Below are 22,830 nucleotides of genomic sequence, written 5' to 3' on the forward strand. Positions count from 1 at the left end.
TGCAACTCTGTCGCACACCACTGGTCTGAGAGGCCCTGCTCGACAGAGAAGGCTAATTCAGCAGGATAATATGCACTGCTGCTGTAACACTACTGTCAGGCAAAAATTGAACAAAAGGGGGAGGTGTATCCCCTGGGATTCGATCCCAGCACCTCGCGGGAACAACCCCAAGTCGCCAACCACTACGCTACGCTGCTGCTACTGACAGAGAGGAGGGGGCATCTCTGAAGATTATCGTCTCTGCTATGAACATCTCGCGGGCGACCGAACCAGAGGCGGACGGCGGCGACCACCACGCAAACCTACATGCACACACACACTACGGGGTTGGAGTAGGATCCAAAGGGGATCCTTTCCCGCCTCTAAAGGCACCTGCCGTTGCATCTAACGACGAGCACAACTACTGCCTACTGCACTGCTAGCTGCCGTTGCAGCAGTGCACAGCACCTCGGCGACGGCTTGAGCTACTCCTGGCTAGAGAGGGAAGTTGTGGGACGGCGGCTGCTCACCGAGGGGGGAAGGAGAGGAGAGAACGCCGACGTCGTGGAAGAAGACGCGGCGGTGCTGGTCGACGCAGGAGGATGCCGACCGAACCCGAGGAAGGAGGTGCACGTCGGGGACATCGAGGAAGAAGCTCCAGCTCCGCGCAAAAAATGGAACCCCTCCTGGGTCCTCTTGCTTGCGCAGCTGCGGGGAGGCGACGAGGTGGAAGCTACGCCGGCGACGAACTCGAACCGGAGCTGGTCATGGCGTTGGGAGCGACCTCAAGCTCTCTGGCGGCGCGGGAGGCAGAAGAGGAGGGAGAGGAGGAACCCTAGCTGCCTGGGGGAGGGAGAGGAGCGTTATATGAGCCTCGGGGGACGAGCTTGAACCGCTGGATCAAGCTTACGCTGATCGGGGGGCTGCCAATAGATCGTACATGCATGACGTCGGGGAAGAAGAAGATGCGCCTCGTCTGGGCCGCTACAGCGAAGGGATACGGGCCAGGGAGAGAAGTTTGCAGCGAGCGAGAGAGAGGGAATGGGCCGCCAGGGAGAGGGAGCCCACCTTAGGCGCCACATAAGGAAGAAAAATACATCCTAAGTTTATTCCTGTTTACAGAAATAGCAAGGAGAAAAGAAAAGCCCAAGATAAACTACAAGTGCTAAAATAAAAATGGCACTTGCATTGGACATGTAAAATCTAAACCTAATTAACAAAAATAGAAACAAGAGTTTAGGAGCACGTAAATATTTTACAAAACAGAATTAACTTGGTCTGTTTTGTAATTATATGCCCCTCAAAACATGTTTTAAAAATAGCAAACACACCACTCCATATCCAACACAAAACCTGCTAAACCATGGGCATTTTTAAAAGAGGGAAGGGAGAAGGGAATCTTGACATAGGAGAAATAGAGAGGGAGGGAGGATGGTTTGAAACCTAAGCAAATACTATCACAAGCATCACCCCACACAAGCTATACACCACATGCAACATCATCACAAGGCTACACATGAAATCACAAGAACACAATGCAACAACAAGAACACATGGCATGATAAGGAATGCATGCATGCAAAGGAAGAGAAAAATAATAAGGTGACATCACATGAAATAATGAGCATGGGCTCTCTCATAGCATGACAAGGTGGACCCACATGAGTTAGGTTCCAAATATGGCAAGGTTACATCTGGGGCACTACACACCGGCAACCACTGCATCACAAGACCAGGTGCCACCGAGGTGCTGCTCCATGGCAACATCTAGCGCCACAACAAAGCTTCAAACACAGCACAACTGACGCCTCTGGCGGCTTCAATGCAGCTCCGATGGCGCTTCGGTGCAGCACCGGTGATGTTTCGTTGCAACTCCGTCGGTGATGAGCGGCGCTTCAGTGCAGCACCGGCGGTGCTCTGTTTCAACTCCGTTGACGGCGAGCAGCGCTTCAATGCAGCTCCGCGTGTTGCACTCCATCACCGGCGGCGAGCGGCGCCCGACTGCACTTTGGCCTTTGTGCTGCGTTGCAACACCGGTGGCTAGCAGCCTAGCCTCCCAGTGCTGCATTGCAGCACCGGCGCCGACGAGCAAGGGTGATGGATGTGCACCGACGTCAGGTAGGCGGGAAGCATTAAGCAGCGTCGATGGCATGGCCTGGCTTGCAGCGCCGCCCTCGTCTCCCCTTTGCTACAGCGATGCCCCGACGGTAGGCTGGACAGGATTGAGGGGTGAGAGAGGAAGGAGGTTTACAGGAAGATCACTTGGTTGATTGTAAACATTTTCCTTTGCTAAAACACATCTAAAAGGGGAAAGACATTTATGTTCCATATCATTGATCTTACGTGAAGATTAGTGTGGATATTATTTTTTATTTTTTTATTTTATTATACTTAATTTAATATTTTAGATGTACAATAACTATATATGTCACATATAGATGTGTCCTACTAAACACACCCTATCAAAAAACATCCCGTGTTGATGTATACAACGCCTATAGTGAAGAGACCCCGTGTTGAGCAGCAGTAAGCTGCCAGCACGTTTTTTCCCACGAATTGGACGTCAGCATCAGTGTCCTCGTCTAGTTTTCCAATTCCTCCGTACTTTCCCACCAAGTCATCAGACCTCAACCTCAACTTGGCACCACGGGCTCCTTCCATTCCACCTCCCCATCTTATAAGTAGGCGCACCGCGAACGCAGATTGAGGCACCACCACAGCGAGCTCAACAGCCAGCTCAAGCTTGAATACATCACTCACGCAAGCCCCTTGCATCCATCACCAACAGAGCCACTGCCGCCTCTCGATTCCAATGGAGCTTCCTCAGTGGGCGTCCTTCCTCGGCGTCGTGCTGGCCTCGGTGCTCTTCCTCAAGGCTGCCCTCCGCCGCCGCCGCCGCCAGTACAACCTCCCGCCGGGCCCCAAGCCGTGGCCGATCATCGGCAACCTCAACCTCATCGGCACGCTCCCGCACCGCTCCATCCACGCGCTCTCCAAGCAGTACGGCCCGCTCATGCAACTCCAGTTCGGCTCCTTCCCGGTCGTCGTCGGCTCCTCCGTCGACATGGCCAAGTTCTTCCTCAAGACCCACGACGTGGTGTTCACCGACCGCCCCAAGACCGCCGCCGGGAGGTACACCACCTACAACTACAGCGACATCACCTGGTCCCCCTACGGCGCCTACTGGCGCCAGGCCCGCAAGATGTGCCTCACCGAGCTCTTCAGCGCCAAGCGGCTCGAGTCGTATGAGTACATCCGCAGGGAGGAGGTGCTCGGCCTCCTCGGCGACCTGTATCGCGGCGGCGCCGGTGCCGGCCGGGTGGTGGTGCTCAAGGACTACCTGTCCACGGTGAGCCTGAACGTGATCACGCGCATGGTGATGGGCAAGAAGTACCTGGAGAAGGAGGTGAGGGACGAGGCTGGGGCGGTGATCACGACGCCCGAGGAGTTCAAGTGGATGATCGACGAGCTGTTCCTGCTCAACGGCGTGCTCAACATCGGCGACTCCATCCCGTGGCTGGACTGGATGGACCTGCAGGGGTACATCAAGAGGATGAAGAAGCTGAGCAAGAAGTTCGACCGGTTCCTGGAGCACGTCGTCGACGAGCACAGCGAGCGTCGTCGCAGCGAGGGGGAAAGCTTCGTGGTCAAGGACATGGTTGACGTGCTGCTGCAGTTCGCCAGCGATCCTGGTCTTGAGGTCAAGCTCAACAGAGAGGGCGTCAAGGCCTTCACTCAGGTGAGTGTTATTGATTTCCTTCCCTGACCTGAATTAATTATGTTTATCACCTGCTTGCTCCAACAACAACAGACAATTAATATGCTTTCAGACAATTGTATAGTTAGTCCAAGTAAAAACAAAATAAGTATCATCGTTCTAAGCAGGAAGGGCAACAAGCATATTATGTCCTGTTGCTATCTTCTGTTCTACTCTCTGCTTTGTCTTCAATAATTCCATTATCTTTTCTTTTATGAGGGGTCAATAATTCCATTATCTGAAGTCTGGGCAAAATAATGGGCTTGTTGATAGGCACGTCCCATCATGTGTAGAGAACTAGATATGTTCCACCAAAAAACACTAGAGAAATGAACTTTCCAGACCACTGGGCAGAACCCTCAAATTCAGTCGTGACATTGTCATTCATGTAGATGATGCACGCACTTAATTACTTAGTCACAAGACTCACAACTAATTTTATTAACTATGTGAAGTATCACTCATTAGTTCCGACTTTTCACACTAATCAACACCACTTTGAATCGTGCTCATGTAGGACCTCATCGCGGGCGGTACGGAGAGCTCCGCGGTGACAGTGGAATGGGCCCTCTCGGAGCTCCTGAAGAAGCCAGAGGTGCTTGCCAAAGCCACGGAAGAGTTGGACCGCGTGGTGGGACGAGGCCGATGGGTCACCGAAAAGGACATGCCAAGCCTTCCCTATGTGGATGCCATCGTCAAAGAGACCATGCGGTTGCATCCAGTTGCGCCGATGCTTGTACCCCGCCTTTCACGTGAGGACACGTCCATCAACGGCTACGACATCCCCGCCGGCACACGGGTGCTAGTCATGGTGTGGTCTATTGGCCGCGACCCGGAGTTGTGGGAAAAGCCGGAAGAGTTCATGCCAGAGCGGTTCCTCGACAGCAGCCTTGATGTCAAGGGGCAAAATTATGAGTTGCTTCCGTTTGGGTCGGGACGCAGAATGTGTCCCGGGTATAGTCTTGGGTTGAAGGTGATCCAGGTAAGCCTCGCGAACCTCCTGCACGGGTTCACGTGGAGGCTTCCTGATGGCGTGGAGCTGAGCATGGAGGAGATCTTCGGACTGTCCACACCGCGCAAGTTCCCACTAGAGGCTGTCGTGGAGCCCAAACTCCCGGCTCACCTCTACGCCGAGGCTTGAATATTTGATACATGTGTGCCCTCATGTGTTGAGTAATTATTGCTACTTATGTTGTTGTATTTTTTCTATATTTTTATAGTATTATATATTATGCATCGTAGGGTCAAGTAAAATAATGAGATTTATAAAGAAAAGTGTGAGACATGGTCGTCAATTGCTAATTTAGCAAGTGAAATAATGGGAATGTTACTCTTTGAGGACGTGTCTGTCAAAGCCTCGCTTTCTTTAAAAGTTTGTTAATGCTGCTAAGTTGTTGGTATTTTCAAGTGGTTGTGCATTTGGGTGGTTGTGGTTTGCACGAGTTAGATTCTAGTGACTTAATGAGGATTGCTTGGACCCCTTCTGCACTACTGTCAATCTTAGTTTTGTGATTGAATGATTACAAGAATAGTGCTATTTTCAGCCCGCAAGAGTTCAAGTTACTTCGTATTTTTCTGAATTTAATTTAAGCCTTTCAACGACATGTATTCAGTGGAAGAGACATTTTCATCAACTACAAAAACGTTTGTGAAGACTTCGTCAGTCTCAAGATGATGTGTCCGCTCAGTTTTTTGGAGATGCTCATAGTGATAGGATATGTATATCTATTCATTTATAGGGATGAATATATATGCGTATGTATGAGCGTTTGTGGGCTCAGTTTTTTGTGGGCTCTATGAAATTGCAGAAATGATTTGGTTTTTAACATAATACGTGATATTAACTTTCTGCAGGTTATCTTCAAAATTATCGCATTGATCCGCACATGGTCGTTACTCACTCCTGTGGCAGCCAGGGAGCATATGGTTACTGGGTGTGCCCGTTGGAAGGTGGTAGCACAGGATATCTTCAGCCGGTTTGGATGGCGACATATTAATAGGATAGGTGTTTGAACATCTACATCTTTTAGTCATCTCTGGCTTTGGCGCGAAGCTCGCCTGTATTTTTAATTTTTACTCTTTGTTACTTTTAGTTGTACTCTGTCGACACTTGTTTTGGTTTAATATATGGCTGCATGCATCTATTGATGCAGAGGCCGAGGCTAAGCCTCATTTTCAAAAAAAATGAGTGTTTGCACTGTACTGTGTTAAAAAAATACAGCAAAGGAAATTTCAGCTGATACTAATTAGGGCTCCCTTGGTGGTTCTATAGGACAAATTGACTTGAATAAATCTCTTGAAAAAATTTTTATGAAAACTCATATGTTAGAGATGGGTTTAGAAAACCGAGAAACCACATGCATATACTCAAATCGTTTTTGTACGAAAATGCCTCTCTAAGTGAGAGACCCAACAACTATGTATAAGAAAATATATATGTACGTAGTTTGATTCCTAGCCTTATCCTATCCCCCGTTGCACCAATGAGCTTCATGCTACCGCCGTCAATCTCCGGTGCATGTCGTCTGTGCTACCAGCGGACCTACGTGGTTACAACCGGTGTCACAGGACACCGGGTAGAAATTGCTGGTACGTTATATATAGGCAAATTTTTGAGCTTGGACACCGGTAAAACTTACAACTGGACACCGGACGGACGATGCTTGGAGCAAGCCCTAGGTGCTGGTCGGCCCATCTAGTAGTAGCTGCTCATCCTGCCGTCCGTCAGTGTGTTTGCTAGCTAGCTATCGATTGATTGGATCGGAACTATGTATTGTACTTTTTTCATTCCTAAATATAAGTCTTTTATATATTTTACTAAAAAACTACATACGGAACAAAAATAATGAATCTACACCCTAAAGAGAGTCTATATATATTTATATGTAGTCCTTTAGTAAAATTTTAAAAAAACTTATATTTAGAAACGGGGGAAGTATGTACGTGTGTAACGTCTGCCCTTTCGGTTGTTGCCTTCTTGTCTCTCCTCTTCGCGTCGTCGCTCGCTTAGCCGCCGTCAACCTTCAGCTACTTTCCTCGCCCGTTCAGCCACCGCCAGCCATCCGCTACTGCCCTCGTCCTCTACCCCTGTAGATCGCTAAATAATCCAAGGTAAATAGTTATGGTTCTCTGTAATGTCATAATTTTCGTTCAAGCACGCTCATATATCTTAATTTTCTTTAACTATTGTCTAAACTATAAGTCTAGGGTTATCGAATTTAATGATGTTATAATTGAGAATCAGATTGCTGCGACTTGACAAGTTTCCTTATGATTCGCATTTGATTGTCCTTTTTTGATATTCAATCAATATGCTTTATTTATTCGTTATGTTCTTGCATCGACAAACACAGATAATATAATTGGCTGAGCACTTGCGATACATAAGAATCGGTGAAGTACAACGGAAATATCTTGCTGTCGCTGATCATATTTCTTTTACTGCTTGAAGTTTCTGTGATTTATTCTTCAACTTTGCATAATCAACTAATTTTTCAAGTCAAACACTTCATTTTACTAAGAATTTTTACCTTCAGATATTTTAAGTTGTGTATTGTGTTATTTTTCCCATACAAAAAGAGGGGTGTGTCATTTTCATGTATACTAGTGTTTGATATCCATCGTGTATGGTCTATATGTGGACACCGGGAGATTTTCGTTCTGGGTCGCTACCATCAATTTCTATGCGCGTGTTCCATCATCTTCTGTTACGCTCGTCATTCATAAGTCATGGTGTTAACCGCGATGCTCGTGTTCCTCTTGTCATCTTTGGGAGCTTCAATGTGTAAGAAACTTTAGGCCATCTCTCCAGACATATCTGTCAGCTGTTTGCAGCAGTCTAAACTTCAGCGTTCAAGGCTCCCTCCTTCCTTCCCCTAATCTCTTTAATTTCTACTAAATTCTATCAGATGAAGCGTCAGCATGGATTATTAAGACTTGGAACAACAACGCTTTTCTTGGATCGACTTGGTACCGTATTGATCCGCTTATCACCAACCCATCGGTTCTCCTCTTGGACCGATGACCTAGATTATGCCCTCATGGGAGGAAATAAAATTTCCTTGACTCGCTTCAAAAGGTGCATCTATTTGTCAACGGTCCTTTGTCTATTATTCTAGTGGTGTATTAACCGTACAACAGGCCAATTGAACAAATCTACCTACAGTTTTAGTGCTTGTGAAGCAACCCTCTTCACTGATGTTTTCAACTCCTTATCCCTTCAGAAAATATGTCTTTAGAAAAACTTTAGACTTGAACTGATTAACAAGGAAAATACTTCTCCGACGCCCCCCCCCCCCCCCCCCGGGCACCTGCTAGGGTTCCTCCCCCACATCCACCATGTCGCCGCCCATCGCCGGCAGCACTCGGTCGGCGCCCCGTCCCCGCTCCCCTCTCCTTTCCCCACGCGTGCGCTTCCCCTTCACGAGGTAGGGGCGGCGGCGCTGCAGTTCGGCTTGGCAGCGGTCCGACGACCCGGTGGCGGGTGAGGTGGTGGCGCTGCTCCTTGGTGGCAGTGCAGCGTGGTGGCGTAGGGTGGCCGGTGGCGCGCCCCCGGCCCAGATCTGGGCCCTATGAGCCCCATCTGGGCCCTAGCGGGTCGGCACCCGATGCGGCTTCGATGTCCTCTGCATGGTGAGGAGGAGGAGCAGCTTGGATGGGGGTGGCGACGCCGACGGTGTGCCTGTTGCAGCGTGATGGCGGGAGCTTTGCGGGCTTTGAGGTCCCAGTCGGGCCTCGTATGCTCCTGCTATTGCGTCTGGTCGGCTACCATCATTAACAGTGGAGGTTGAGCCCTCCCGCATGTCGATGGTGTTGTTGTTCCTAGTCCCGGCTCCTTTTGGTCGCTATGCAGGCCTCTCCTTGCGTTGTCGTGGTGAGACGATGTGGGGGCTTCAAGACCGTGTTGGCGCAGGGTGGAGGTTGGTTTGGTGGCAGGCTCTGGAGCGCTCGAGGTGCAGGCTGGGATCGGGGGAAATCCCTGTCCGCCCGGTCGACGCCGACGCGGTGGCGCCTTTGGGTGCCGTCGAACCTTCCTTGAGGGTGTCGGGGGCTACCCTTCCTCGCGCCTCGTCGCGTACCATAGGAAACCCTTGGCAGCAGCGTCGTCATCGTCGCAGTCCTTCTTGAAGGTGTTGATTGGTATCGACGCTTCAGAGTCTTGAAGCTTGGTGGGAGATCCCTGGTGGGCGTAGCGGTCGCGAGGCTTCCTCGTTTTTTATCTATCCGTCGGTATCGGCATTTATTTCTTTTCTACTTTTTTTTATTTCTTTTGGACGTGATTGTGCTGCTTCCGCCTGAGCACCTATCAATGGATGTTTCGGCTGGTTGCTCTGTAATACAAAGCGGGAAAACCCCTTTTTCTTGAACTAATTAACAAGCTAATCCCATTCTAGTGCGCCTTGGTAGAGAGTTTGTCAAGTTGACTTGGAGCCACAATGTATTCAATCGCATCATCCACACCTAATCATGTGCCTTTCCTTCGATGAGCCGTAATTTTCAAACCCTACGTTTCCCACCTTAACATCCTTCTTAGTAGGCCTAACATTCGTGTGTCTGCCACCATTTTCTGAGATATGCAGGTTGAATCTCATGTTTATGTTTCCAAATTTGTTCGCTAAATTCTTCTCTGGAACTAAAAAATTACATATATCGCCACCACTTGATGCACTAGCCATCGTCGGGCTTCCGGTCTCTTGTCTAGCCATGCAGTCCAACTAATAGTGTCGTTGTCACATGCGGAGATGGCCATGGGTCCTTCCTCGCAAGCCAATCCAGCGAACCGGAGCAGTAGATGTTGAACTCTGGTGGCATCGCTAGAGGATAAGGAAAACCCTAGAAAAGACCTAGGGATCTATTGGAGGTAATATTTTGAACAGTTAAGGCATCCTTTGGTTTTAAGGATTTTGTATGAATTATATAGGGTAGAATTTTTAAAGTAAAAGTTCCTTTAAAGCCCTTTAGTTTATAGGAATGGATTCCTATTACTACGTAGGAAGTAGGATAGAAACCAGTCCTTCACATATCACCAGCAAAATAATATTAACCTAGACTTAATGAAAAATGCACATCCTATGCATCACATGACATCTCTTTTACCGAGATAGCGCCTCCATGGACGCTATGCCTTTCAAAGTCGCTACGTCGTTGATCCAATAAGGCCCCGTTCGGTTCCCCTCCACTCCCGGAGGTGTGGAGCTGGGTGTGAACCGCGCCATTAAAATGAGTGATACCTTGTCCCGCTCCAGGAGCGGAGTCGAGGGAGCGGAGAGAAACCGAACGGTTCCTAAATCAGCAGGGAAGAACTTCCCAAATAATTCCCCTCTGTGTCGAGGCAAACAGCAGCTGATGCTCCTCTTATGATTTTCCTAGTCCTATGATATTTCTTCTTTTTAGACAAAAGCCTATAATCCTTCTTCCTTTTAGCCTAGCAAAAAAGCATACCTGGCCAAACGGGCCGGGCTAAATAGGCCGGCCCGCCAGCCCGCCAAGACAGCACGACACGGGTCTGGCCCGACACGATTTAAACGGGTCGTGCCAGGCACGAGGCACGCCTCGGACCGTGCCTGGGTCTGGAGGCTGGGCACGCGGGCCGACACGACACGGATCGTTTATTTTTTTTACATATTTTTAAATATTTTTAATATATATATACATAATATATTGTCCAATAGGTCTAAAAACAAGCCCATGAGGCTGAAATTATGCAGCCCAGCGTGCTAATCGGGCCAACCGACCCGTTTAGTAACCGGGCCGTGCTTGGGCCTGGAGGCGTAGCCCACGGGCTGGCATGGCACGGCCCGATTACTAAACGTGCCTCGGCGGGCCATGCCAGGCCAGGCACGTTTAGCACGGGCCGTGCCGTGCGGTGCCGGGCCGGCCCGTTTGGCCAGCTATAGCAAAAAGTAGCAGCCAGCAGCGCCACTTCCCAGCCCGGCCCAATACTAGCCCGCCTAATCTGGGCCAACCTTGACCCACCAAACTGCCTCCTCCTCCTCCTCCTGTTCGTCCGCCCCCAGCGCCGTGACGCCGCCGAAACCCCTTCGCCGGCGTCCCGGAAAGCAGACTCTGCTCCTCCTCCTGCCGAAGCACGGCTGCTTTACCCCGCAGGTGTCCTCGTCGTATCCCTAGTCCTTACCATCCACCGGACTCGCGCGGGGATAAGACGCATCCAGGCGCCCATGCAGTCGGCCGCCGCTCCGACGAGGGCAGGGAGCCGCCTCTGCAAGCGCTGCGGCGAGCGGAAGGCCGCGCTCAAGCGGCCCAAAACCCTAGAACAGGTGAGCCTCGCCGGCTTCCTTCTTTAGGGGTAGTTCCATGATTCCAGCAACCGGGCGCCTATGGTTTAGCTGTAGCTTCATATGACCCGATTACTGTAGTTTCAGGAAGTGGTGTCTGATATTTGCTTTCAGATATGTAGGGAATGCTTCTATATTGTCTTCGAGGACGAGATTCATCAAACTATTGTTGACAATAATTTGTTTAAAGCCGGTGAGCGTGTGGCAATTGGAGCTTCTGGTGGAAAAGGTATGTGCAGACCCTGTGTTGTATAAATAACAACGTAATAGATGGTTTTTATGCAATGCATATGTTTCATATTCTCTACTCGCTGAATGATAAACACTTTAGTACCGGCTCCTGTTGATCACTTGCATGTCCAATATTCAAGGTTCCATTTACTCCTTGAGAGCCTTGTATTAGAGTGTGTTATCAAAATGTTTGTTCAACCTTCTCGCTGTTGCAGCAGAGATAAATTTTTAAATCAAGATGATCAATTATTCAAGTTAAAAATATAGGTAGTCATGGGTGATGATAACGGTTCATATATTGGCTGTTTCATAAATATGATATACCCCCCTAGAAAAAATATGACTGCAAATGCTCTTCAGCTTATTGTGTAAATGCTTGCTTATCTATCTTGATCCTGTAGCTGTTTATGACAATATTTTTACTGTTATGCAGATTCAACTGTGCTTGCGTATGTGTTATCAGAGTTAAATAAACGTCATAAATATGGTCTCGATTTGTTCCTCTTATCTATTGATGAAGGAATCACAGGCTATAGAGATGACTCCCTAGAAACTGTTAAAAGGAATGAACTACAGGTTTCTCCCCCTTACCCGATACACATAATTCTCTTGCAACTTTTTACTTCTTTGTGTTTTCTTTTGTTCTAATTTTGGCAGGCGTCTAGTTCATGAAACGTAACCCATTTAAATGCACATTCATGTGTTGCTAATTCAACCGTACAATTCACCTACTGCAGTATGGCCTACCACTGAAAATAGTTTCCTATAAGGATCTCTATGACTGGACAATGGATGATATTGTGAAAGCAATTGGCCTGAAAAACAATTGTACTTTTTGTGGTGTTTTTCGACGCCAGGTACCTCCTACTACCTAGCTTTATCTGTAATGCAATTGCGTGCTCATTGATTTATGAATAATTCCATTCTTATTAGGCACTAGACCGAGGTGCTGCTCTCTTGAAGGTTGATAAGATTGTAACTGGGCATAATGCAGATGACATTGCAGAGACTGTCTTGCTGAATATTTTACGTGGTGATATTGCAAGGTAAATGTTGGTTAATAAATAAAGTATTCTGTTTTTTATCGTTGCTCTCTTTTACAATTTTTGTGCTGGCATTACGCTTTCATCTTATAGGTTAAGTCGATGCACTTTCATAACTACTGGTGAAGATGGACCAATCCCAAGATGCAAGCCTTTCAAATACACCTACGAAAAAGAGATTGTTATATATCCTTTACATGAAACATTTTAATCAGTGTTATTTTTTTATTAACATATGGTTTGTCCATAAAACATGCGCTGATAATAATTTTGATCCTTGACTGTATGACACGTATGCGTATTTCAAAAAGCTGGACTACTTCTCAACTGAATGTAATTCCTGCTTCATTTCTTATGCAGTTTTTTCTCTCTGTAGTTGAACAGTAGATCCCCGTTCCATTATCTCAAGATACCAGGGACGGTTAATATATAATTAAAATATAAGCTTCGAACAATCAGTGCCTAATACTGTATTTGATAGTCAATGCCATACACATTATTATAGTTCTGCTATGCTTTCTTCCTCCATACTTGGAGGGGTACCTATAGAATTTTGTTGACACTTAGCTCATCTTATTTTGAAATCAAATATGCTTATTGGTTATCTATCACAATTCAGGCATCTATTCACCAAATGCATACCGTGGATTTGCTCGTGAATTTATTAAAGATCTGGAAAGGATGAGGTAAAGACTTTTGATGTCCAAAAGTAGGATTATTTCTTCAATTTCATTTCTTCATCTGTTAGTGTATACTAGCTCTGTTTCTTTTCCTTGTTCAACACATTATGTATCATTGTCTTGTTTCAGTCACTTGAATCAGTATCTTATGAATGGTGCAGGCCTAGAGCTATACTGGACATCATAACCTCTGGCGAAAATTTCCGGATATCCACAACAACAAGAATGCCAGAGCAAGGAACATGTGAGCGCTGCGGTTACATTTCTAGCCAGGTATTGTGCACATCTAGCGTGAAAGCTTGCCCCCTCTAGAGTCTTTTGGCTCAAGATAACCACATAAATGACTTTCGCTAGTACAGTTAAAAATAAGTTGATCAATTGATTATAAAATGACAAGTATTTTCTTGAGCTCACATGTTGGACATTCCAAGTATTTGCCCTGGTCTTTCTACCTTTGAACTTATCCAACCCTTTTACGGACTCAATATCAGATGAAAATCTTGGCTTCTGTAGAAATTATGCAAAGCGTGCGTCCTGCTAGACGGACTGAACCGAGGCTTGCCAAAACTAGGCATAGGGAGAACTGCTAAAGTCGGTGCTAGAGCCGATGGTAGCGGCGAGCAGCAAGGCAAACGAGCGGAGAGGAATAGGTTGAGTCTACAAGGAAAACACGGCAACTTGGACTTCTGAACATCAGTCTGCTGGAATGGCCACTCAGCGTGTAAGCGGGACTACTGTGGCAATGTGCCCGCATCATCGTTGCTAGGGCAACTGTGCAGGCTGCGCATCTGAATTTTGGTAGCTGCTGCTGGTGTTGTATCATGATAAAAGTTTGATCAATCAACAGTTAAATTGGACTAGCTGAACTTGCTAGCTGTTGTCGTCTGTGTGTGTGTTTGCATGTACAAGAGGTGAAGGCCAAGTTATACTCTGTACTGCACTAGGATATGCTAAATAGTACCATTACTATTTATCTGCTCCGGAGCTCAAATACACCCACATTACTAGTAGTAAAAAGTCATTTTATACTGTACTAAATAAGCGACACTTATTTTGGAAGGGAGGGAGTAGTAAACAAAATGAAAAAAAATTGTGGATGAACATCAATAAATTTTCTAACATGCTGCAAAATTTCACCTTCAAAAGACATCCATGGAGGCCTGTAAAAAAAATGAGGCTCAAAAAGACGTTTTGGAGTACTCATTTTTGTTTTTTTTACACACCTCTACAGATGTCTTTTCATGGCCAAGTTTTGCAAGATGGTGGAAAACTTGTTGATGTTCATCCATGGAATTTCTCAGATTTTTTTAAATTTTGTTACTTTTTTTTGGAATGTACTGCTCATGAGGTGCATTTGTGCTTGAGATTAGAGCAAAACTGCCTTGGAGAGCCCGCTCCAACTTGCGGCCTGAATGGCCATCGAATTAGTCGTTATTTGTCTGTTGAGTTCGCTATGACGTTGTATAATAGTCTAGACAGTTGGCCGTGGTTGGAAATTGACAGGACGGGCTTCAAAATGACATGAGAGATAAATAAGAGGAAAATTGTGCTTGAAGCCCTCCCTTTGATTTCTTGTCTTTTCCAACCGTGGGAACCGTGGGTAGGATATGTGTTTGCGTAGACCGTAGAGGGCCGTGTGAACCATTCACAAGATACACAAGAGTGCATAGAAACGGAAGACATCAGTATCGAACATGAACACCTCAAAATTGCAATTCAGAGCTACAACATGTGTGTATTTCCGCACTCCCTCCGTTAAATGCACAAGTACTGGTTTTCAAAGGTTGTAGAACCACAAAGAAACATCATTCGCATCCAGGCATCCAGATGAAGTTGTATCAAGCTCGCTTCAGCCCCAAGCGGCAGATCGGACTGTTCTTGATCACATTGAAGTCGACCTGTAAACATCATGATTGATATTAGCACAGGCTCGTGGTACAAGACAAAGTTAATTAGCACAATACCTTTGGCCCAAAGAGATCCCGTATGTTGTCAATCTCATACATAATCATTGTTGGCCTGCATTCACATTCAGTAGCAAAATGTATGTGGTCAGTACAGATTTCTTTGCAGTCTCATGGATAAAGCAAACATATGGTTAAATCGGTATCTGCTCTCGTTTGGTTTTCCTCGCACTTCTATTCGAGATATCAGTTGAAAAATAAGGATTGCGACTGTTTTGAGAAAAAAGGACTTCAATTCAACATATAGATGCACATAAATGAATCATTCATATGGAAGCTATGCCAGTTTTACCTTTCAAGTGAAAGACCCCATGCGATAACATTAACACCCTCTGGCAGTCCCATGGGAAGTAACATTTCAGGCCTGAACATGCCTGAGTTGCCTATTTCCACCCATTTCTTCAGACCATCGTGGTAGCTGAAAAATTAATAAACATAATAATGATTCGTAGGATCACAATAATCATGAAAACAGTAGCAATCAAACTTGTTCTGACCTGAAAATTTCCATGCTTGGTTCAGTGTACGGGTTGTAGGCAGGTTTGAAACGCAGCTTTGACATGCCTAAGAGCCGGAAAAGGAGAGGTGGCATTATTAAATCTCTATGTACTGGAGATAGCAGATATACAAGACAAGAATAATAAAGACATATGGCACTATGGCAGATATGACATTATTAAATCTCTAATACGCATTATGCAGATGGGCATGCAGCACCAATATTCCTGGAATAACTGAATAACAGCATATGGCACTATGGCAGTACAGTTTTTACAAATTTAACAGCAAGATCCATAAATACTAGTATAACAAAGCTGATGGCTTTGGCTTAGCACCTAGTCTGGAGAAGAAATCCTCCAATACACCTATCAGATCACCAAGCGTCAAACCATAATCACAAATAAGACCTGAAATCAGAAGCAATGTAAGTAGCTACCTTGCTAAAAGGGTTATGTGTGTGACATTCAACATACGGACCAAATATCGATCAATTTAACACCACATAGGCAAGAAACAAGACAACGGTTACCTTCTATCTGGTGGAATTCTGCAAGATGAGTTCGATCCACAGCTTCATTCCGGAAAACACGATCAATAGAATAGTATCTCTTAGGAGCAAAAGGTTTCTGAACAACCCATGGTGGTTTATCAAAGAAAACAAATCTCATGAATAGTTCAACAGAACAGCCAAAACAAATTGATATCACCTCCATTAATTTAGACAAACTAAGACAATATAAGTTACAATGGAATTACAAAGACATAAAATAAGCATCACTTAGTTGCTATACCTCCTGTGCTAGCTTATATAGCATCCTTGCTGAAACTGCAGTTGTGTGAGTACGAAGCAGGTTTTTCTCTGATTCATCTCGCTTCCAGTCGTAACCATATCTGCAGACAGCAACCTCAAATTATAAATTCTCTGGCTAAACTGCAGCAAAGACACCAGAACATACCCTTTGGAGCCATAACCACCAGACTGATGTACTTGCTTTACTTTCTCAAGATAGTCAACGGGTAATTGTGTTGTTGTAGCAGGGGCTGCAAAAAAGTCGATTGGTTAAATATGTTTAAATCCAACTGTTGGCTCAATAACAGTAACATAACCTTTACCTTTGAGGAAAAAGGTATCATGCGAATCACGAGCAGGATGCTGTTGCGGCTGGAACAGTGCATCGAAATTCCAGAAGCTACCAAAGGAAAGGCAACGATACATAATGTCATAAATATATGTATATTTTTATCTAGGAAACAGTGATATGCTCATAACTACATTGTCTTGTCATATACTCATATGGTGTTGTCAATCCTAAATCCTAAAATAAGTTCAAGTTTGTAGAGAAGATCTACCAGTACAAGAAATTGACTACAAACAGGTATGAGAAAGAGAAAGAAATATCTTGTCATATTTTGTATGTTACCTGCTCTCTACAAACATGTTCGTTGGCATCTCAGTGAACCTGTTACATCAATCAAATGAATTAATCCATTTTTTGAATGTTGCCTTGAAACCACAAATATCATGACCAAAATATTTTAATTTACCCCATCTCGAGAAAAATGTTCTGGATTGCCTCACGGACCTGAAGAAAATCCACCAAATAACAGTTCTGAGTTATCTGGTTTATCAGATAAAGCTGTATGAAAAAATGGAACACCTTAAAGATTTGAAGTACCTCTAACAACGGTTGACTATATCCTATCGCAATAGGTTGTCCTTGAGCTCCATAGTTATAATCTTTAAATTCCAGGTCCTTCCAGTCGCCACTTTAGGAAAGAAAAAAACATTTAAAAGGAAAATATATCATAAGTCTGTTACTGCGTGCATTAATAGGTACACACACAATAGATTTTAAAAGTCGACTTTAATGTGACAATAAGTTTAGTGTGGTCTTTGGAAGGTAGGATAAGTACAGCTGGGCTATTTGGAATAGAAAGGCATGAAGGAGTCTTCTATGTAGTGTTCAATTGCTCATAGTACATTATAGTTTATAGTCAACAAGCAGAGATCTCCTGCTCAATTCTGGAAATTAGCTTGAGAGAAGTGACATCAAATTACCTCTTGAGATGTTCTCGTGTCACATCAGTAGCCAATGTTTTTCTCTTTACAACAAATTCAGGTCCCTTCTTCAGTGAATACCAAATAGATTTTCTGAAAAACAGTGAAGAAGATGTAAAAATTAGGGATAACTGACTACTTGATACTGCATTTGGCTGGCACTTATTGACACTGTAAAATATATCTCTTCAAAACAGGTACTTACTCTTTTGTTACAAGCTTTCTTCTCTTCAAATCATTTATTACTTCATCAGCAATAACCTACATGAAAAAGCAATTTTTTTTCTGAAGAAGGGGCAAAGAACTATTTGATACCAACTATTGTACCTAACAACTATTTGTGCCGTGCCATGACACAATCCAGTAAACGGTTCAAGTGGAAATGCAAAATATGGGAGGAACAACAAGCAACAAGCAACACCAACCTCCCCATTCTCCAGTCTTTTAAGCTGCTCTTGCAACTCATCCTTGGTATCCTCAACCTGAATTAATCAAACAGAATTATACAATGGCATGCCTACAGATACAAAGCTCGAGACAGATAAAAGCACACCGAGAGACCGTCAGTGAACACAGATGTAACTATCGCACATTGAAAGAGTTGAACTATGACGAGGCAATGTATTCTACATCTACAACCCAGAAATTGGCAAATTGGGAACATTGCCCGGAAGAACAGCAGATACGGCAGGCAAGTTTCCAATACAAATACATACTGAACTGAGTCATTTATCTATCCGGCAACATCGAAGAGAAGAAATGGAACGAGCTCAGCTCTATACCTTTCTCAGTACGAGGTCTTTGTTTCCCTTCTCAAATCCAATCCACTTGTTCTTGGCTGCAGCCTTCATTCCAATATCGAACACGTCCCCCAATGTCTCCTGCAACGCACCACTCTGAGCATCAGAGATCCCCGGAACTGAAACCATTCACTCCAATCGAGCACCACATAGAGAGAGGGAAATCACCCTGAGCACGCCCTTGGAGGCACCCTCGGGCGGGATGGCCGCGACGAGCTGCACCTCGGGGGAGCCCCTCGCGGCATACCCCTTGGCCTCATCGGTGAGCATCCACGTCTCCTTGGTGATGTCCTGCAGCAAAGCTCGTTAGGTCTTGGTCTTGGGGGAACTCGGGGCAGGGACGAAGCGAGACTCGGGTGATTGGGGAGGGGGAGAGAGGCCGGAGGGTATCGTACCGCACTCTCAACGATGCGGAAGGCGGAGAGCCTCTTGATGACGTCCTCGACGTCCTTGTGCGGGACGCCGAGGGAGGAGGCGAAGGAGCGGGAGTCGGGGATCTCGGCGTTCGCGTTGAGGTGGGCGAGGAGCCCGTCCTCCACGTCCGCCAACGGCTGCTTCGCCGCCATCCTCGGCAAAGGTCGGCGTCGGCGGCGTCGGCGGCGGCGGCGGCGGCGGCGAGGAAGTTCTGCGAGGAGAGACGGGGAACACGGGGCTGGGGTTTGGTTGGGTTTGGTCGGCAGCGACTAGAGTAAAATCTGAGTTTCATCAGTTGCAAAAGAATAGAGAAATGAAACATGAGCCGTTTGATGGGGAATGAATGGTTCAGATCCTATGGAGTTGTTACGAGTCTGTGCAAAAAAGTCCCCCATTTCTGATTAACTTGTTTTCTCTATCATTCTTCCTCACATTCTAACCACCAATGGCACGTGTTTTGCCAATTCATTAAGCAAAGGGAAAAGGACCAAGGTCCCACGGTATCATAGAGATCATCTTCAAAGCCGAAGGCTGACTAAGGAAAAGGGTCACAAAGCTTGAATCAAATAAAAAATATGAAGAAATAAGTAAAATAAAAGTGAAAACATTAGTCGTTTGCCTCCCAAAAAAGAGGAATCTCCTCCCTGTCCATGGTCACTAAAGTTTCGGGCAAACATCTCTTTCCCTCGAAAGTGTGTCGGTTGCGCTCCTTTCATAAATTCCAAACGGGATAGGGCACCGTGGTGATTTCTTTGGGTGAACCAACCGTGTTCTTGATCCCAAAAGTCTTCCTCCATCAATCCTTTTTTTTTGAATGGAACACATCGATCCCATACATCACACAGGCACATCACTACGGTTGGCCTTCATAATGTCTACATCGTCAGGTAAAGCCTCGGCCCATAGCTGTCTAGCAGCTTGATGTTTAGACCCCAAGGCAGCTAATGAATATGATAGCTTATTACACCCCCGAGGGGCAAAAGAAAAGCAACGCGAGATAAAATTTTAACGAGCAAACATTCTGATCTCTTTGAATAGAGTTTCTTCCGGTGTTAGATCGAACTCAATAGTCTGGAGTGCGCTGATCATAATCGGGTAGTCTGACTCCAACTGAATGTTCATCATGCCACAGGTTGCAGCAACATGCATAGCCTCGAGGCACACCGTCGCTTCTGTCTGGATTGTGCTTCCCATATTCTAGCACCTATCGGCGCCCGATCCCCGGACGTCTCCCTGAGCGTCTCGGACAGCGAAGCCCCAACCGCCTGTATTTCTGCTGCCCTGAATGTTGTGTCGACGTTGATCTTTAGAGTATCACCCACTGGCCTCACCCATTGCAGTTGTCTTTGCACAGTCTGCGCGCCTTTTTCAACACCCCATAGCTGTAGTGACTCCATGGCTCAGTGTCTAATGTTTGATTCGAGCTCCTCCATAGGCCTCATCCTCTCTCCCTTGTTAATTTTGTTCCTGTAATCCCACCAACGCCATAGCATGCATATGACCAGCACACGGTGCTCCTCAAGAAAAGCAATGATTGCGAGCATGAAATCCTTGGCATTCCTGCAAGTAACCAGTCGTTCACACAACCCTTCCATTTGAAGGCAACACGGGAGCTTCTTAGCTTGTTTGCATTTCACAGAGGTGTGCACCGTCCTCATCCAGTCGCCTACAGCAGACACAGGTGATCTGACAATCGATCCCTCTCCTTTTTAGCGTAAGTTTTAGTGGCAAGCTGTTATGTGCTAGTATCCAGTGGAATTGCTGGATTTTTGGCTGACATGGAGCTTCCCAAATCCGCCTCCAGGGAAATTCATCTTCACTTGTTCCTGATGAGGAAGGTAGGGTTGCATCCCTTCCCCTAACATATAACTTGTATGCAAACTTCATTGAGAATTTTCCCTTGCTATCATAAAATCACGCGTGAAAATCCTTGTATTCATCATTTATTGGAGTAGTTAGGATCACCCCTAACGTCCTCCTCAACAAAGATGCTTCTAACTAGGGATTCATCACAGCCTCATGTCTCTGGGTCAATGAGCTCGCATACCCTTGTTAACAAACATATCCCCTTTTTAGGAAAAAGTCTAATTTAAACCTTGAACTTGTATTGGTCGAACGAAATGAACCCCAAATTCAAAATCCCGGTCGATTGCACCCTGAACTATGCAATCCTGGTCTAAATCGAACCCTGACACTGTGTCAAGCGGGGTTCGTCTGGTGGGCCGGCCCTTTTTATTTTTATTTTTGTTTTCTTCAAAGGGCACACATCCTTTCCCCGCTGAACCGGCTCACTTCAGTTTTATTTCGTTCATTTTTTTAGAAAAAGTGCATTGTTGGGCACAGGTCCTGTACGCAGTGACTTGGTCGAGTACTTTTCAGCTGTACGGGACTGCATGTAAGTAAACTTGGTTCCATCTGAACACACGACATACGAGCAAAGCTAATTCATTCAGATAAGCTGATGCGTGCAAATACAACAAGCAACTGGATCGATTTTAGCCTTGATAGCTTGTGCACGCGCTGCACAATACGCCGCATTTGATCGTATTGTATAAAGAATATTTTTTCATTTTTATTTGAGGTGCTTCCTACATATAAAATAACCAGCGGACTTCACATGTTTTCGAAAATCCGTGATTTTTAATTTCGAAATAATTTGGCAACACGCAATAAAACATTTATAATATAAGAGAAAATAAACAGTAACAAGAAAAAAAATGTACGTTGCATTTGAGAAATGTTCACATATTTCAAAATAATGTCTGGAACATTAAAAAAATGTATACAATATATTAAAAGAATTTAAGTACATGTAAGGTGTGAACTTTTTCAAATCGTTTTTTAAAGGCGTGAAGTTTTGTTCAATTCGCTTTTTCAAGGCAAGATTTTTTTCAATTCATTTTTCTAAGGCGTGATTTTTTTAATTTGTTTATTTTCTTATTTCTTTTGTCCATTTTCTTATTGAAGGCGTGATTTTTTCAATTATTTTTTTAATTCGTACGTACAGTGGCGCGTGTACGTACTTACCGTTGCTTATGTCGGCCAGGTTTCAGGTTCAGGTCGCCGCGGGTGTTTTCTTTTTGCAATTTTAAACAAGAAAAAAACTGCACGTTTTAAAGAAGGAAAAAATGAAAGTGGGCTGGCCCAACGAGAAATAGTACAAATGGCATCAATCCCGATCATCTTTTGGCAATCCTTGTTTGCCAAACTACGTCAGGGTTCAATTTAGACCGGGATTGCATAGTTCAGGGTGCAATCGACCGGGATTTCGACTTTAGGGTTCGTTTCGGCGGGTCTCTACGAATTCAGGGTTTAAAATGGACTTTTCCCCCTTCTTGTTATGGGTGTCCTGGTTCCCTCTCTGTTTAGTCATGGATCGTTCCAATCCTCACCTCCGTACCATCTCCAATTATGTGAATTACGCCGTCCTTCAGCAGTTGCACCCCCTTTAAAATACTCCTCCACGTATAAGATATGCCTCTAGTTGGTTGTGCTTCTAGGACCGAGTTGTTCGGAAAGTACCGGGCTTTCAAGACTCTAGCACAAAGCGACTCAGGTGTTGTCAAGATCCTCCATGCCTGGCGCGCTAGCATGGCCATATTAAATCCGTACAGGTCTCTATAACCCAAACCCCCCTCCTTCTTTGGCTTGGTTAACAGCTCCCAACTAAGCAGATGCATGGTATTTTGCTTATCTTGCTTTGCCCACCAGAAACGGCAAATCATAGCACCCATTTTCTCACATAAGGTTTTAGTGAGGTCGAAACACGACATAGCAAAAGTTGGAATGGCTTGAGCACACGCCTTGATGAGGACATATTTACCCATTCTGGATAAGAGCCTTTCCACCCATCTTTGTATCCTTTGCCATATCATGTCCTTTAAATACTCAAAGGTCTTCTCTCTCGCTTGGCCTATGTACACAAGCAAACTCAAATACCTCTCAGATCTAGCTTCGGTTTTGATGTGCAGCTCATTCAGCACCCCTCTTTTGCACTCCATACTTGTGATTTTGCTAAACATCACCGATGATTTGTCATAGTTAACAATCTGCCATGAGCAAACCTCATATAGTTGTAGGATATTTTGCAGATGTCTGACACTTTGG

At 45.3% G+C, this 22,830-nt stretch overlaps 3 protein-coding genes across 4 annotated transcripts; 2 read left to right on the forward strand and 1 right to left on the reverse strand.

Annotated features, from left to right (window-relative positions):
- The first annotated feature begins 2,673 nt into the window (after window positions 1-2,673).
- LOC123395353 (trimethyltridecatetraene synthase-like) lies at window positions 2,674-5,077 on the forward strand. The gene is made up of 2 exons (XM_045090346.1): window positions 2,674-3,718; window positions 4,254-5,077. The coding sequence occupies exons 1-2, from the start codon at window positions 2,792-2,794 to the stop codon at window positions 4,875-4,877; spliced, it is 1,551 nt and encodes a 516-aa protein (XP_044946281.1). The 5' UTR covers window positions 2,674-2,791; the 3' UTR covers window positions 4,878-5,077.
- Window positions 5,078-10,697: 5,620 nt separating this feature from the next.
- LOC123397176 (cytoplasmic tRNA 2-thiolation protein 1) lies at window positions 10,698-13,958 on the forward strand. Of its 2 annotated transcripts, none has more exons than XM_045091826.1 (10): window positions 10,698-11,013; window positions 11,146-11,260; window positions 11,696-11,838; window positions 12,000-12,119; window positions 12,196-12,308; window positions 12,399-12,491; window positions 12,598-12,638; window positions 12,925-12,991; window positions 13,147-13,258; window positions 13,477-13,958. In XM_045091826.1, exons 1-10 carry the CDS (start codon window positions 10,915-10,917, stop codon window positions 13,573-13,575), a joined length of 1,002 nt encoding a protein of 333 aa, XP_044947761.1. In that variant the 5' UTR covers window positions 10,698-10,914; the 3' UTR covers window positions 13,576-13,958. The 2 variants fall into 2 exon arrangements, with proteins under 2 accessions (XP_044947761.1, XP_044947760.1); XM_045091825.1 differs by having other exon boundaries at window positions 10,708-11,013; window positions 13,499-13,958.
- Window positions 13,959-14,667: 709 nt separating this feature from the next.
- On the reverse strand, window positions 14,668-18,998 carry LOC123397175 (phenylalanine--tRNA ligase alpha subunit, cytoplasmic). Its single transcript, XM_045091824.1, has 18 exons — window positions 18,705-18,998; window positions 18,478-18,600; window positions 18,292-18,390; window positions 17,935-17,991; window positions 17,715-17,770; window positions 17,510-17,602; window positions 17,127-17,217; window positions 16,996-17,033; window positions 16,872-16,910; window positions 16,564-16,640; window positions 16,407-16,491; window positions 16,242-16,341; window positions 15,980-16,076; window positions 15,786-15,857; window positions 15,447-15,513; window positions 15,242-15,367; window positions 14,950-15,004; window positions 14,668-14,883 (listed from the first exon to the last, which is right to left on the reverse strand). The coding sequence occupies exons 1-18, from the start codon at window positions 18,873-18,875 to the stop codon at window positions 14,824-14,826; spliced, it is 1,506 nt and encodes a 501-aa protein (XP_044947759.1). The 5' UTR covers window positions 18,876-18,998; the 3' UTR covers window positions 14,668-14,823.
- Between the last annotated feature and the right edge of the window lie 3,832 nt (window positions 18,999-22,830).

This window comes from Hordeum vulgare, chromosome 5H, assembly GCF_904849725.1.
Source record: "Hordeum vulgare subsp. vulgare chromosome 5H, MorexV3_pseudomolecules_assembly, whole genome shotgun sequence".
NCBI lineage: Eukaryota > Viridiplantae > Streptophyta > Magnoliopsida > Poales > Poaceae > Hordeum > Hordeum vulgare.